This window comes from Ananas comosus, linkage group 19 (assembly GCF_001540865.1).
Source record: "Ananas comosus cultivar F153 linkage group 19, ASM154086v1, whole genome shotgun sequence".
NCBI classification, from domain to species: Eukaryota; Viridiplantae; Streptophyta; class Magnoliopsida; order Poales; family Bromeliaceae; genus Ananas; species Ananas comosus.
Window position 1 is genome coordinate 2,117,177 of NC_033639.1, and position 16,833 is coordinate 2,134,009.

Below are 16,833 nucleotides of genomic sequence, written 5' to 3' on the forward strand. Positions count from 1 at the left end.
CGCTAATATAATAACCCTACCCTCTTTGCATGTTTCTCATCTCTCTCTCTCTCTCTCTCTCTCTCTCTCTCTTCCGATCGATCCAAAGGCGCTCTCTCTCTCACTCTCTCTCTCTCTCTCTCTCTCTCTCTTCCGATCGATCCAAAGGCGCTCTCTCTCTCACTCTCTCTCTCTCTCTCTCTCTCTCTCTTCCGATCGATCCAAAGGCGCTCTCTCTCTCACTCTCTCTCTCTCTCTCTCTCTCTCTCTTCCGATCGATCCAAAGGCGCTCTCTCTCTCACTCTCTCTCTCTCTCTCTCTCTCTCTCTTCCGATCGATCCAAAGGCGCTCTCTCTCTCACTCTCTCTCTCTCTCTCTCTCTCTCTCTTCCGATCGATCCAAAGGCGCTCTCTCTCTCACTCTCTCTCTCTCTCTCTCTCTCTCTCTTCCGATCGATCCAAAGGCGCTCTCTCTCTCTCTCTCTCTCTCTCTCTCTCTCTCTCTCTCTCTTCCGATCGATCCAAAGGCTCATTAATGGTGAGCGCTACCCCTCTCTCTCTCTATCTCTCTCTCTCCCTCCCCCTCGCTATCTCATCTGAAACCCTGAATTCTTGTTCAGGGTGATCGATTTATTCCTACTCGGAGCCTCATGGATCTCGACCGCGCGCGATCGTCTCTTCTCGAGGGGAGAACCAAGAAACCGGCGGAGCGGTCCTCGGTCTTGACCCCGAAGGTGTTTGATCGTGTTCATCTTTCTTTCTTCCAATGTTCTAGGGTTTCCTGGTTTCCGATCTTCGTATTAAAGTTGGATCTTTTGGTTCTTGGTTTTTGGTTTCTTGGTCCCTGTTATTGTGGCAGGAGGTGTATAGGAGGATGTTGGAGGAGAATCTGACGCTGGATTCCGAAGGGAGGCCGTTCAGGATGCTTCCGTTCTGGAGCCCGAGCACGAGGAATTCCAGGCGGAGTCTGCTTGTGGACGAGATGATGCAAGAGGAGCGCGATCTTGCGAGATATTTCGGCCCAATCCGCCATGTTCCATCGGTACTTTACTTCATTCGCCCGACGCCTCTTTCGATTACGCTTCCATTGTCCTTGCTATTTCTGTAGAAAATCCACATTTTTCTGGCGCATTCAATTGGAAGCGTGACCACCATTGTTTGGTTTTCTTCATTTTCGTTGTTTATTTGTGTTGATCTGAGAGAGGCACTCGACAGAACGGTTTGCCCTGACGGAAGGATTGCGATCGAAACTGTTGAGATATTCCAAATATTGTCAGATAGAAATTTTGATTAAGTTACCCAAAATTTTCTTCTCATTAAAAGCTAATGGCTGAGTTTGTAACTTGAATCTAGTTGCGTCATAAGAATATGTAATTATGTGAAGAAACTTTTTTCACTAAGGATGTTTTGTATGATTTTCTCCTAAGCACTAGACATCTGAATGTTATAAATGAATCTACATTGCATATGCTTCCATTGTCAATTAAATTACAATGCTTTTTTCTTGGAACTGGTTCATAATTTAGCTGTTGGTACTGAACTCTGGAACAGTCTGCAGATAAGATACTGGAAGCGCCGGGCCTGATTGATGACTACTATCTGAACATAATGGACTGGGGAAAGGAGAACATTTTGGCTGTTGCATCGGGCCCTTCGGTTTACCTATGGAAAGCCGACACTGATGAGGTGCAACTGCTCCTGTCGGCGGATGAGGAGGAGAATTACCCAACTAGCGTTTCATGGTGTGATGACGGGAAGAAGTTGGCCATCGGATACGCTACATCTCAAATTGAGCTCTGGGATGCTCTGACCTTCCAGCAGGTATATGAGAATTTCCCTTAGTATCATTTGTTCTGTGTTTCCAACTTTAGTAACAGTTTTATTGGCTTTGAATATTTGATGATCAACGGGAAATAGCATATTTATCAACAGCGAACGCTACACATTTTCCTTAGAATGAGGGAAGTTAAATATTTGGATGTTACTTGATTGGTTTAGCCTGATAATTGCTTCAAAAGTTATCTTGGGAACTCAATTTTTAAGAAAGTTCGCATCTGTTTTGAATCAAACCTCCCCAAGTAAGTCGCATGTGTTTGAGTAGAGCCTGGATGATCTTCCTGTGAGTTTTCAGAGTTAGTTGCTGCTGTGCGGTTTAGTTTTTCTCAATCCTTTATTAGTTTGAGATGCTGTAGCCTTTCTTTTTGTTAATGTAGTGCTAGCACTTGTTGCAGCATTTAGTATTCTGGATCTTTTGAACTCAGGAAATTTGAGTTCTTCGTTTGTACTGCCAGTTTTTTTTTGCACCTTTTGTTCTCCTGTCTACGGTGTTGTGTTGAATTAGTAGTTCTTGTATAGTTTTTCTTTCTTTTTAATATATTTGTCAGGTGTTTACCTTCTATATGCTCCATTTATATTGCATAAAATCAAGAGAATTTTTTTCTCTTTGAATAGGAGGAAATAACTTTTGAGACTTGTTTACATTTGCAACACAGGTTAGAACGTTCGAAGGGCACAAGAGAAGAGTAGGAAGCCTTTCATGGAATCGCCACATTTTGACATCAGGGAGCCGTGATTGCTCCATCATCAACCATGATGGTATATAACTCACTTATTTTATCACGTCCCATGAATAGTCCAAACGCATTATCGACCTCTATTTTTCTGTTTTTGATTATATCCAATGCTTACCGAATTACCTCTCGCAGTGAGATCACACCGCAAACCTGTGTCCCGATTTCGCGGGCACTCTAACGAGGTATGCGGCCTGAGATGGTCAGAAGGTGGAAGACAGCTTGCCAGCGGAGGGAACGACAACCTTGTCTGTGTGTGGGAATCCTTAAACATGAGATCCTCGAAGTACCTCCATAGGTTTACTGACCATAACGCGGCCGTAAGAGCCCTAGCTTGGTGTCCTCATAAGTCGAACGTTCTTGCTTCTGGCGGCGGGGCTGCCGATCGCTGCATTAAGATCTGGAATACATGGGAAGGGAAGTGCACTGCTAGTATAGAGACTTCTTCTCAGGCAAAGTTCATCCTCCCCTTTATAGCAATAGTTTCCTCATTCAAGCCTTTTTCCATAGTTGAATCAATTTAACAGCAACTAACTGTTCTGATTCCTTGATGTTTACTGAACAGGTTTGTGCATTGGAGTGGAACAGGCACCAGAAGGAGATTTTGAGTGCCCATGGTTACGACCAAAATCAGCTGACTTTGTGGTCGTACCCTTCGATGTCGAGAATTGCCGATTTGAAAGGGCATACTTCCAGAGTTCTGCACCTCACACAGGTTTAAACAATAACAAAAAGAAAACACCATGCTTTGCCTATCATAGTTTCATTAGAAAAAAACTTCATTATTTATATGTTTCTCTTTCAATGCTCTTAACGTGATATTACGTCCGCTGATGCAGAGTCCGGATGGTACGACGGTTGTGTCGGCTGCAGCGGACGAAAGCATCTGTTTCTGGAAGGTGTTCGAGCCGCCTTGCAACTCTTCGAGAGCGGCAAACGATGGCAGCGATAGCATCCTGTCGTTGAATAGGATGCACATAAGGTGATAGGTTTAGCACCCGCACTAATTTAGCAAGAGTTTATCCGCACCCGCACTAATTTAGCAAGAGTTTATCCCCCCCCCCCCCCCCCCCCCCATGTTTATACATACACATCAGCTTCAGGAAATTGTGTAATATTTTGAGTTGTACCACCAATTTTTTGGAAATAAAATAACACCTTGTTTGCTCTCTTACAGAATTTTCATATCCTCTGATCTGCTCCTTTTGTCTCAATAGACAGAGTTTGTGCAATAACTCTCTAATATTTGGACTCAATATGATTTTATATTTACAGCTTCAGATGATCATGGTTCTTGATCAATAACCACAAATTTTCTGATTTCCTGGCAAAGCCAACATTGTCTAAATGAATTGGTTATAAATCTGATATCTTAGTGTTAAAGTTGGTGAAAACTGTTAAAAGTAAGATAACCTTTCTGCAGTGTTTAAGATATAAGTATACTTGGCCATTAACAACAAACAGTAGAGGCCCAACAGGATGATCTGATAATAATGAACTAAATACTTATATATAATTTACTTCTTGTAGCTGGAGGTGCGGATCATGTTATTTGTTGGGTCTTACTTCAGTTATTTGACTATTGTGTTCGGCCCTTTGAATGAGATTGTGCTTGAGAGGCTGTCTTATGCCCTGTTTCAATGCTGCCGATGCTGAACACATGCTCTCGTCTGGAGCAATATTTTCATCTTGGTTCTCATGTGCTATGATATATAAATGGTTGTTTATGCCAATCCACCTAAATTGTCACAATGTAGATGACTTGCCTAATTTTTCTCTGTTGTATGCTCTCTAATGCCTTTCTATCCCCTTTTTTTTGTGCAGTTTTTCGTTGGAGGCAACTGGAAATGCGTGAGTACTTTGTCTTGCTTTACAATATTTTCTCTTCCTACTGCTCTAAGTGCCAATGATACAGTTTCATCAAGAGGGGTCGGGTAGGGAAGGGATATTGTGGATTCTGTGATAGTAGGAGCAAGAAACCAGCTTGTTAACTGAAAGAGTTGAAGTATTTTGCAAGTTAACTCTGAAATGCTCAGCAGATATGCTTAGCTCTATGTATGAAGATTGATGTCCTTTCTGTTATTGGTCCTTTCTTTAGGCTACGCTAATATCATATGGTACTTGTATGTGAACATACATGGAACATCCATTGACGGGTTTATATGCATGCACCTCACAGACACACATGGAGAAAGAGAAAGAGAATATATGGGCGGGGGGAGGAGGGAGAGAGGGAGAGAGTAAATGGGGGATACCTGTAGACGGGTTTACACACACACACACATCATAGACACACATGGGGGTGGGGGGAGGGACTGTTCAGAATGTTTTATGTTATAGGGTAACTGAAGAAAGCCAACTCTTCAACGAATGACAATGGATTCTCCATCATGCCATAAGAATGAGAATACGCAGACTTCATTGCATGGTTACCTCTGACTGCTTTTACTGCCGGTTTTACTACATTTCACATCATTTTCATATTGTTCTTTCCATGTTCACACTTTGGAACCTGGTAAAGTGATCATAAAGGCTGTTGAACTGTGACATCATCTTTACGCTTTCATCTTTCAACTTGTTGGTCATTTGTCATACCCTTTTCTTTAATTTTTTTGTATATACCTAATTGACTAGTTGATATATTATTGTGTGTTTAGAATGGAACAAAGGACTCTATCAGCAAACTCATCTCTGATTTGAATGGAGCTACATTGGAAAATGATGTTGGTATGATTATCAGCTGCTTCTTCTTGTCCCTATCAAATGAAGTTCCTATTTTCATCTGTATCGCTTTATTTCTTTTGTAGCATACGAAAATTAAAAAAACATTCTTGACTTTTCAGGTGCGTACGCACATGGACACAGTGTCACACGTATAGCAGCAAAATACCATACAAACGGAGAATGACCCCCAATTGTTCAACTTTTATAAGCACATTCCAGGTTTATCATCCCACTGCATATTGACTGAACAGAGCATTACTTCGTTTCAAACTCTTTGACTCTCCCTCTGTTTTAGCTTTTTTTGGTTGTAGGCTACATACATTAGATATAGTATGTTCATTTTAGTATCTAGGTCTCAAATTTGGTCTTTAAGCTCTCGATTGTACCAAGAAAGAGTTATTTGCGTTCTGCTTTTTTTTTTTCCTTTGTTCATTTGCATGCTTGGTTTTACAAGATTTCTTAGGTCTCTGTTTTACGGTGGTAATGCAGATGCTGTCGTAGCACCTCCATTCGTATATATTGACCAGGTCAAGTCTTCACTGACTGATCGTGTTGAGATATCTGCTCAAAATGCTTGGGTTGGAAAAGGTGGAGCTTTTACTGGAGAAATCAGGTAAAAACCTGTTAAACTTATCTAAATTGTACTTCTACTGGAACTTTTACTGGAATGCACCAAGAATTAAATTTTTACTTTGCTCTTTCTTAATTTATATCCCAGTATTGCACCTACTTATGGATATGTGGTCCATAATTTCTATCTATAGGTTCTAACATATTTTTTATTCATCAAACTATCTGTGGTCCATAATTTCTATCTATAGGTTCTAACATATTTTTTATTCATCAAACTATCTGTAATTTGCGAACTAACACTAGATTCGAAAATTTTTTTTTCCTCTTCATTTACCTGAAACAACAACATTGACTTTCAATTTCTTGAATTACTTAATAGTTTATCCATATGCAATCTTTGTTACTTCCAGTGCTGAGCAACTGATCGATGTTGGCTGCAAGTGGGTTATTCTGGGTCATTCTGAGCGCAGGCATATTATTGGTGAAGATAATGAGGTACGCTATCCTGAACACTACTCTTTTCTCATATACAGCCCGCATTGTAACAATCTAAACATACAAGTCAATATCGTTAGGTGCTAAGATATTTGAAGTGGTCATAATATGGTGAGGCTTTTTCTATTTGCAGTTTATTGGTAAGAAGGCTGCGTATGCCTTGAGTCAGAATCTTAAGGTTATTGCCTGTATAGGAGAGAAGCTGGAAGAAAGGGAAGCAGGGAACACTTTCGAGATCTCTTTTCAGCAGTTGAAGGCTTTTGCAGGTAATGATTTTGTAATTTTATTGTGAAGTAGCTCGTCTTTAGTGAAAAAAAAAATTTAAATGAAAATCAATTCTCATACACGCCTTTTGAGTTATTGTTCAGATAGTATCTCAAGCTGGACAGATGTTGTTATTGCATACGAGCCTGTTTGGGCTATTGGCACCGGAAAAGTGGCCACTCCCCTGCAGGCTCAGGAAGTGCATGTTGCTGTCTGCGATTGGCTGAAAAAGAACATTTCGCCTGAGGTTGCTTCTGCTACTCGTATTATCTATGGAGGTAAGTCTACCATCTCTCTTTCTTTATCTCTGTCAGTGCATATTCTATAAGGTGAGAAAGTTATATTTAGAATACCCACTTTATTCTAAAATTTTAGGTATTCATGTTAGTTTGTTAATTTTAATGTCCGAAGCAATCCAGAAACTTTTTGAGTACCATTTTTTTGCAAGCATGATTATCAGTGTCTTTCGCCCAAAAAGCCTTAAAAGTGATACTTATTTGCTCCTGAAACATCTTACATTCAAGGCACGATACACAAGCCAATGAAAAAGTAACTTACCAGTAGTATTAGTATTCCAAGGAATATGAAAGGAATGTTCATCAACCTTTCCCTTTCCATACCTATGTTGAAATTCACGATGCATATAAACTTGAGTCAATAGTGTGATATGTGTCTTCTTTGCTTGCTTTCTATGCTACGCTAACATTATACTTGTTGTATAATGAACCGAGCGATAATTTATGCTTCTATTAACAGGTTCAGTAAATGGGAGCAATTGTGCGGAGCTTGCAAAACAAAAGATATCGATGCATTTCTTGTCGGAGGGGCCTCATTGAAGGTATTGTAATGTAGCACCAAATTAATCTTGATCTTACCTCATCCTTTATAGTGATTCACAGCTTAATTAAATTAGAATGTAACTTCATAGACTTCAGAGTGCGCTCAAATTCTGAAAATTTGGAGGTGGCCTTCAGTTCACTAGAATTTAGCATTCTGAGAAGCACAACATCTTCTTTAATATAGTTTTATTCCACATTAATATAATTTTATTAAGACTAAGATATTAATAAGTTAGATATAACAAGATTTTAATGATGCTCAGCTCTCTTATTTAAAAAAGAAGTACACTTATTTCCAATGTTTTCGTGTTACCTTTTGTCTCACAAATTGGAACTAATTATTGTCAAAATCTCGCCATCTGTGTTACTAATTTCCTTTGTTTTTATGGTGTTCCTGCTGAGTTTGGTGCCATAATTGATTCATTTTTCTCATGAGATTATGCCATAATACCAGAAATTTGACACCTAGAAGTTCGCCTATTCAAATGTCTTCCCGTGTTTGTGCAGGGCCCGGAGTTTGCCACTATTGTGAACTCGGTGACCTCGAAGAAAGTTGCTGCTTGATGATCCTTCTGATCTCTGGATACCATGAATAAGATCGGAAAAGCAGCCAATCTGAATGTCTGCGAGCATTTCTGTATTATTGGTCATTAGTTATTTTTGCTAATTTTGTAACCATCTATAGAATAAGACATTTTGTACTCATTATTATTATTTCTATAACTGAGGGACAATCAATAATAATTTTTCCTCCTGTAACCATCTATAGAATAAGACATTTTGTACTCATTATTATTATTTCTATAACTGAGGGACAATCAATAATAATTTTTCCTCCTGTAACCATCTATAGAATAAGACATTTTGTACTCATTATTATTATTTCTATAACTGAGGGACAATTGACAATAATTTTTCCTCGATTGATCGGAGGACGTTTATCAGAATTCTCTGTCCAGTCTGATCAGGTATAACATTTGGAATGATTTAAATTTGATTTGGTGTGTGCAATAATTTCTTTCGATCTAATGATGACATACCAATTAAGCTCTGAATTGTTGGATCACTGCTTTTGTTGCGTGCAACACCTTTCTTTCTATAGCCCTCTCTAATGATAGTGTTATTATGAAATTATTGAGTAATTTATCCGAGGATACATTGAGTCTGATTTGAGTGTATATATACTATAAGTTTGATAGGATTCTGATGGATCTGTTTTGTAAATAGCAATTTAGCTCTTTTGCAGCAGCACCATATGGATGTGACTAGTTTGGATGATCCAAAATTAACGAAATAGTTTCTTTATTTTTTATTTCTCTTTTATAGGGAAGAGAATTAGGGGGTTGGATTGTTTTGGAATGAGAAATGGAATGATGAATCATTGAAAAATATTTGGTCCATTATCAGAACGAAAATTCGAAGTTTTGAAAGAGGATTTTGATTAGGAAAAAGAATAGTGATAAAGGAAGTGCAGGGGGAAACTATTGTGAGAGAGAATTTTGAATAATTTATTTTGGAACGGATTAATCTGAAAATTAAAGCAAGATTGGGTCATAATGGATTTGGCCATTTTCATTTCCAACCGGAATAAAAATCGAAATTCAATTTCTGTAAAATAAACAACAACTATCAGAATCAATGAATCATATTCTGATTCTATAGTTAAAAATACGGATAATTGTCTATATATCCCTTATATGTGTGAAAATATTCGATTTATCCCTACTTTTTTTTTTTTTCTAAAATACTCCTCATATGTTCCACCGTTATTGCAAAATACCCCCGCAGTTATTTTCTGTTAAGTTAACTTGGGTTAAACGTGAGTTAAACATCTACCACAGTTAAAAAAAATTAAAATATCAATTTTGTCCTTAAGGGCAAATAAGAAATGTTGGTGACAGTAGAGGGATATATTGAAAAAGATCAAAAGTTAATATTTTTTGTGTCCCTAACTTTAAAGGCAAATAAGAAAGTCAGTGATGATGGAAGGGTATATTTGAAAGGGCAAAATAGTAATTTTATAGAGATAACATAGTTCATTAATAAATATTAACTCTAGAGATATATTAGAAATAGTTTGGAACGTAGAAAAGATATTTTTAATATTAGCCTTCTAAGAAAGGTAAATTGAAAAGTCGGAAATTTTTCAGGAGTATATAAACAATTGCCTCTTAAAAATAAGTATACAAAACATGCCCTAGCTGTTCTTAGTGTGTGCAATTAATGACCTGGTACCAAGCATGCACTTGGAATAAAAGAAATTATTGCAGGAACCAAGAAATTCAAATACCCAAGCAGGAGAAGGCTAAAGTGCAACATCTACATTTCTGAGAAATTTTGCAACAGCTTATTACTTTTCTTTCTTTGATAACTAATGGATTATATACTGGGATTGAGTCTCCAACCTTATTTTTTGAGCGCGTATAAACAAAACCGAGTCAAAAGTGAGATTTATAATGGATTGAGCCCTAATTTCTAAATAAATGTAAGGTCATATATGCAAATAAAAGGTCAAAATGGCACGTAAACGAACATAAATAGAAGCAAATCATATCTCAACTGAACTTGCGATATCATATATTGGGAGATGCATGGGGCTGGATTTGTGCAGGTCTAGTTAATTAATCATTCCCATGACGATATATATATATATATATATATATATATATATATATATATATATATATATATATATATATACATTAAGACTAAAAGACTTAAGATAAGGGCTTCTTAATTATCTCCTTATCCCCTTAGCTAATGGGACGGGTTTTTCACTCCAATCACAAAAATACATACATGCGGTACCAAGTCGTTGGTGCTATTAAATTTTTTGCCTTTGGATGGAGGGATGTGCGGTTAGAATGGTAGTAGTCTCCTGGGATTGAGTGGGTGGTCCGTTGAATAATATAATCTAACGGATGAAAATGGTTAAAAGAGTATATCTAACGACGAAAAATTTGATAGCACTAAAGTGTTTGGTGCTATTAATAACACAGTAGCTAGCCGAACTAAATGAATGGATTATGTATTATTATTCTTTCCAATTTAATCAATATTTTATTATATAAAATTAATGCGCTTGGTCCACGCTCAAATGTTCTTTTCAATATGCCAATTAAATAAATCACGAAGTAAAAAATTCTGATTTAATAGGGACCATCCGTTGGCAACCGACTTACAGGACAACTGTTATTGTAAGAAATTATTACCTGCACCCCGTGTACATCTGGGAATTACCAGTTTTACCCCTTTTAATTTGATTTATCTTATATTTAAAAAATTTTGATTTTGCTGTTTACTCTTTTTAATTTAATTCATATGATTTGAGTTAGTTAATTACTCTTTAATTTTAAAATTCAAATGCATCATTTATCTTTACGGATTAAAAAGAAACCAGTATGTTGTATACAATTCAGTATAAAAAATTCTATAAAATAATTTAAATATATATCAATATTCTCAAATTAAAAATATTGTGCATGGTGCATGAATATAGAGATGCATCGGGTGCACGCAATAGTTTCTCTGTTTTGTAACCAACTTGACATGGTCTCTCCTTATTTTTCTCACATACAAAGTAACCAAAAAAAAAAAAAAAAAAAAAAAAAAAAAAAAAAGGAAAAATTTTGCCTCTTCTTCCTTCGTTCCTCTCTTGAACCATTTTTTTCTTCATTTCTCTTTATGTTAATTAATGATCAATTATTCTGCATCATCATCTTTATAATAATAACAATATCGGTACACAATTTTCAATTCAAATTTTTCATCAAAAATATATAACTATTTTTTTCGTGCGTATTTTTAATAAATTATTTACTATCAGAGATAGAAAATGGAGGATCAAACCGCCAACCCGACATCGTCGTCGTCCGCCGACAAGACGGCGACAGACGAGCCAACAGGCAGCAATGGCAACGGCAACAACAACAACAACAACAACAATAAGACGGCGCAGTGCTCAGTGGTCTCGATTTACCGCGCGAAGATCGCGGGCGTGCTGCGGCACGTGACCGTGGCGTGGACGAAGAGCCTGATCAACCACTCGTTCGCGATCTCCGTCGAGCGGCCCGAGGGCGGCGCGTCGACGTGCAAGGTCGAGCTGAAGCCGTGGCCGTTCTGGAGCAAGAAGGGCTACAAATCGCTCGATGTCGCCGACGACGACGAGGAGTGCCGCGTCGACGTGTTCTGGGACCTGCGGTCGGCGAAGTTCTCCGGGTCGGGGAGCCCCGAGCCGACGGCCGGGTACTACGTCGCGCTGGTGTGCGACGAGGAGGTGATCTTGCTCGTCGGCGACGGCAATAAGGACGCGTACAAGCGGACGAAATCGAGGCCGTGCTTGGAAGACGCGGTGCTGGTGTCGAAACGGGAGAACGTGTTCGGCCGGAAGAGCTTCGCGGCGCGGGCGCGGTTCGACGGGCGGAAGAAGGAGCACGACATTGTCGTCGAGAGCGCGATCTCCGGCCCGAGGGAGCCCGAGATGTGGATCAGCATCGACGGGGCGGTGCTGGTGCGGGTCAGCAACCTGCAGTGGAAGTTCCGCGGGAACGAGACGGTGATCGTCGACGAGTCCCCGGTGCAGGTGCTCTGGGACGTGCACGACTGGCTGTTCGCCGGCGGGCCGGGGTCCAGCAGCGGGCTGTTCGTCTTCAAGCCCGGCGCGCCCGACCCGCAGCCGCAGCCGCAGCCGCCGTCCAAGCAGGAACACTTCGGCGAAAGCGATCATGCTAGCACAGTTGGTACGAACACGGACACGGACAAAAACAACTGCTCTTCTTCTTCGGTGCGAAATTTCGGGGGTAATTCGGAGTTTTGTTTCTATCTCTACGCTTGGAAAATAGAATGAATTGATGTGTCATTGAAAGGAATTCTCTTAATTTGAAAGAATATAAGATGATTTTAAAAAAGCTTTTATGTTGTTTGTATTGATTAAACAAACAATTAATGAGGTTAGAGTTATGATGATACTGTTGTTAATATTATAAAGATACACGACAAACTCCTCTTGATCTTGTTTTGTTTACATTAGATATATATATACACTTAATTATTGGCAAAATGTATTTCACAAATACAAAATGTTAGCTAGCCAAATATAATAAAAATTTGCTACCAACAAAAATAAATAACTTATAAGATATATACCTTCGCCTCTGTTCCCCTTTTGTTATTATTACTATTATTTTATTTTCTTGAGTGAAAGATAGTAAGTTATTTATGTCGTTCATTTATTTCCTTTTTTTGTTTTTTTGGGAATGAACTGTAGAATATAAAACAACTTAATATTTTAAACTTAAAATTTTAGATACCAACTATTAAGTTCTTAATGAACTGTACTAGCAGGTATAGGATCCATTGCCTTTTGTTATTTTTTATCCACTACGTATTACAACATCATCTCAGAGACATCATGTTTCTTTCCTTGTTTCGAAGGGTCAACTCTACCTTTTAGGGTGCGTTTGGTTCGCGCTATTTTTTAAAGATTCATACTAATCTAATGAGAATAAAAAAATATGACGATGTTTGGCTAAACACACTAAGTAATCTAGTTGGTAATATTGGATTCACTTGGGAATAAGATTCACCCCAAAGTACTAATCTTATTTCCTTGAGGGAGGGTGGGTATCCTCATATTAATGGATTGGGGTAATCATAATATGTCTAATCTTTTTCTTTCTTCCTACCCGCCGGCTAATTGATACTATTTTTCTTTACACTCTAACCTTAAATCTCTCTCTAAACTTATTTTTCTCTCTAAAATTCAACTTTTTTTTTCTCTCTCTAAACTAAGCTTTCTCTCTCTCTCTCTTTCTAAAATTTCAACTCTCTCACTCCCTCTAATTTCAACTATATTTTTCTTTTTATTTTTTTAATTATGCTCTCTCTCTCTAACTTATACTCTTTTCATTTTTTCTAAAAAGATGTTGAAACTTTTGGTAACATTATCTAAAATTAATTAATTAATTAATTAATTAATTGTATATTTTTTGTAATATTAAATAATATGGCTAATTAATATTACCGTGCGAACCAAACACACGAATTCTACATTCTTAGTAATAGAATGAATATGAATAAGATTCTCGGATATCTTTTATTCCTAGTAGTCTTTCATAATGCGAACCAAACGCACCCTCAATGCTATCTGTCCGTCTATCTATCTATCTGTCTGTCTATCTGTCCATCTATCTAGGAGTGTTTTTGCATCTGGGCTATTAAAATATTTTATTTCATAATCAAATCTAAATAAACTTGAGTTGTAGAAATGTGTAAGAATTTATCAGGCACAAAACACAAAACTCGAATTGCAGTGGAAAATTAATATTGCACTTTTGAAATTTTTCAAAAACCAAGATTCATATCACATATGAATAAACCAAAAGTGAAAATCAATTCAGTGCCAGCGGATCATTCTCATATTATAATATAAAAATTAATCTAAAACTAAATGAATCTAAAGTTTAGATTACATCACCTTGAACCAATTAAGATTGTTTGATCTACTGTCTGAGGTTCCGATTAGTCACGTATGGAAGAGGTGAGTCACAGATTACAAAGACGGTTCTGAGATATTCTAATATTCACGAAAGATAATATAGAAAAAGAGAGATGAATAATGCAACCGTATGGCCATCAAAAGCAATTAATATCTCCTCGAGTTTGGGCAAATGATAACTAAATTAAGCCTTAGAATAAGCATCAATCTAGCAACTAATTAGATCTTATGATCTTATCATAATTATCAATTTAGTAACTAATTGAAGCTTATCCAATATTTCATAATAGGATTAATTCTTATCTCTCTCTGATGAATTCAATTTAATTAGATCTTATCCACTAAATTATAATTAGATATTCATATTTATTATGAGATAATATTCTAATTAGATTAGATTTAAATATAAATATTTAATTATTCTCTAATCTAATTAGGAATTAAATATTTTGTAAATAATATTCTAATTAGAATAATTTTTCACCATTTCCACTACATTGTTTAGTGTATTATACTCATGTAACTCATATGTTATATTGGATGCACACAATTTCTATTGTGTGTGACCGTATAAGTCCATTATCATTCGTTAGTGAAGTCCAAATCAAACCCTTCAATATTGAATTAGAACTCTTCTAATCTATAAAATAATTTATTTAAATTATTTTTACTTTTCTCACTATCCGTGAGTGACACCTACCAGTATACCACGGCAATCCAAAATGGTAATGAAGAACGAACCTTTCCGCTAATAGTTACCATGTGATTAATTCCTTTCAACACACAACGCTCCGATCGAACCAAAGTTATGGTTACTCGTCAATTTTATTATTTGGTCATATGACTAGAATTTCAAAAACCGGCTCAGTATGATAACTTAGCTGGACACTCTTTTCACACACCATGTATTTTGGCTAGGGGTTTTCCGAGTCGAGTCTGATAGCCTACATAGAACGTTCTTTCTCAATATTGAAAGTGTTGAATCCCTTATTGCGCACTCACATACCTCTCTATATAAACTATTACAGCCAATCAGTACCATATATAGACCAATAATTAGAATCTAAGTATTAGTACAGTCAAACGGTAGCAATTTATATATGAAGCAATCATGATGTCTCAGGTCCGAGAAGTACCTCACACAACTGTAGCAAAAAACTAGTCACTGGCGAATATGGAACAATGTGACTGTTCAACTAAATGGTCACGTTCAGTGTTTATGTTCGCTAACAAACACTTGTATACTTACTTTTAGTGTCACTACATTAATGACTTGAAATTCATCACCTCAACTTAGAAGTATCGTATATACCAGCCTATCTGAAAATATCATTGCCCTTATGATATTCCTATGGTTAGGAGCGTTTAAGAATCTTGTAGAAAGAAATATATATTTCAAATTCCAAACTCTTAGAAATATATATATTTTTTCTTAACAAAGATTCAACGAATGATTCATATAAATATATTACACTGCTAATAATAAATATGAATAAAATTTGCCCTTTATAATTAAGAAAATACATGTCACACCCCAATAATTCCACATCGGATATGAATGGAAATGTGATTGGGTATATAAGAGACTTAGACACTAGTAATAATAACTGGGCTTAAGCATTTTGGGCCGGTGGTTGGGCCCAACGAGTTGGGGTTGTCATTGGGTTTATAAGAGACTTAGACACTAGTAATAATAACTGGGCTTAAGCATTTTGGGCCGGTTGTTGGACCCAACGAGTTATTATTGCTAGTGGGCTGGGTCGTTATATTTGGTATCAGAGCCAGTTCACCAGCCGGAAATGTGTGGCGAGTCTCGGCTGAGCCAGGGTCTGAAAGACAAGATGATAGGCTATGCCGGAGTCTGAATGACAATATGACCGACCGGCTATACCAGGGTCTGGATGACAAGGCTAGCAAGACGACGAGTCTTATATCGCCTGGTGATCTTGAGCTGTGTGTGTGTGTGATTGGACCGACGAGGATGTCAGGGCCTTAACGGGGGGAGTTGGGGATGTGATTGGGTATATAAGAGACTTAGACACTAGTAATAATAACCGGACTAAAGCATTTTGGGCCGGTGGTTGGGCCCAACGAGTTATTATTGCTAGTGGGCTAGGTCGTTACAATACATAATATGTACACAAGCCTATGTCATCGATTGGTTTCAGAATATATCACTAATAAATTGATCATATATTGTTCACATGGACGCCACGCTTGATAATAGAGGGTGAATAATATATTATACGTAAATACAGTAAATAATTTATCTTATTTTTCTAAACTTTGGGGCCATTTGGTTGAATATAGCTATAAATATAGAATAATTAAAAGTACATGTAGTTAAACATGCAGCTTTTGTAGCTGCATAGTTTGTTTGGTTTTGTATAGAAGTAACTAATGCAGTTATATTTTCTCCGTGAATTTGGTAATGTGAAGATGATAGTTATTCTTATGAATCTTATCACTTTTCTAAATAGAGTGATAAAATTTCCCCACTCTAAATTACATAATCATATAATAAATAAATAAATAGATATACATAAAATATTTTATATATTTTTTAATAATTTTCCAACTTATTAATCAAAGCAGTCTAAAATTTTTGTCAATCTATTTAACTTTAGATAAACCAAACTTAAATCATCTTCAACGATTCTTTATTTTATTTTTTTTTATCAAATTAAATAATTATAATTAATTAAAATTAATTAAGTTGATTAAATTCTGTAAAAATTTAGGAATGAGACTATTGCTTTTTAAAGCATTAAGTACTTTGGTGCTGGTAAGCTTTCCGTCGTTAGATCTACCTCCTTGAGTATTTCCACCCGTTAGATCATACTATTCAACTAACCACTTACTCAACCCTAAGAGACTATTATCATTCTAACCGC

The 16,833-nt window shown here is 37.0% G+C and overlaps 3 protein-coding genes across 5 annotated transcripts; all 3 read left to right on the top strand.

The window, feature by feature from the left end:
• Positions 417 to 5,854, top strand: LOC109724953 (cell division cycle 20.3, cofactor of APC complex-like). 3 transcript variants are annotated; one of them, XR_002220126.1, is made up of 12 exons: positions 417 to 516; positions 599 to 712; positions 838 to 1,020; positions 1,530 to 1,799; positions 2,471 to 2,573; positions 2,684 to 3,000; positions 3,114 to 3,263; positions 3,388 to 3,537; positions 4,373 to 4,399; positions 5,206 to 5,275; positions 5,392 to 5,491; positions 5,762 to 5,854. XR_002220126.1 is itself a non-coding variant. In XM_020253952.1 (11 exons), the coding sequence occupies exons 1-10, from the start codon at positions 514 to 516 to the stop codon at positions 5,246 to 5,248; spliced, it is 1,353 nt and encodes a 450-aa protein (XP_020109541.1). In that variant the 5' UTR covers positions 417 to 513; the 3' UTR covers positions 5,249 to 5,275; positions 5,762 to 5,854. The 3 variants fall into 3 exon arrangements, 1 of the variants encoding a protein (XP_020109541.1); XR_002220125.1 differs by having other exon boundaries at positions 3,388 to 3,530; XM_020253952.1 differs by lacking the exon at positions 5,392 to 5,491 and having other exon boundaries at positions 3,388 to 3,530.
• On the top strand, positions 5,453 to 8,039 carry LOC109725235 (triosephosphate isomerase, chloroplastic-like). Its single transcript, XM_020254337.1, has 7 exons — positions 5,453 to 5,491; positions 5,584 to 5,602; positions 5,762 to 5,885; positions 6,256 to 6,340; positions 6,474 to 6,606; positions 6,709 to 6,882; positions 7,951 to 8,039. The coding sequence occupies exons 1-7, from the start codon at positions 5,453 to 5,455 to the stop codon at positions 8,037 to 8,039; spliced, it is 663 nt and encodes a 220-aa protein (XP_020109926.1).
• Positions 11,120 to 12,302, top strand: LOC109725160. The gene is made up of 2 exons (XM_020254247.1): positions 11,120 to 11,184; positions 11,270 to 12,302. Exon 2 carries the CDS (start codon positions 11,279 to 11,281, stop codon positions 12,287 to 12,289), a length of 1,011 nt encoding a protein of 336 aa, XP_020109836.1. The 5' UTR covers positions 11,120 to 11,184; positions 11,270 to 11,278; the 3' UTR covers positions 12,290 to 12,302.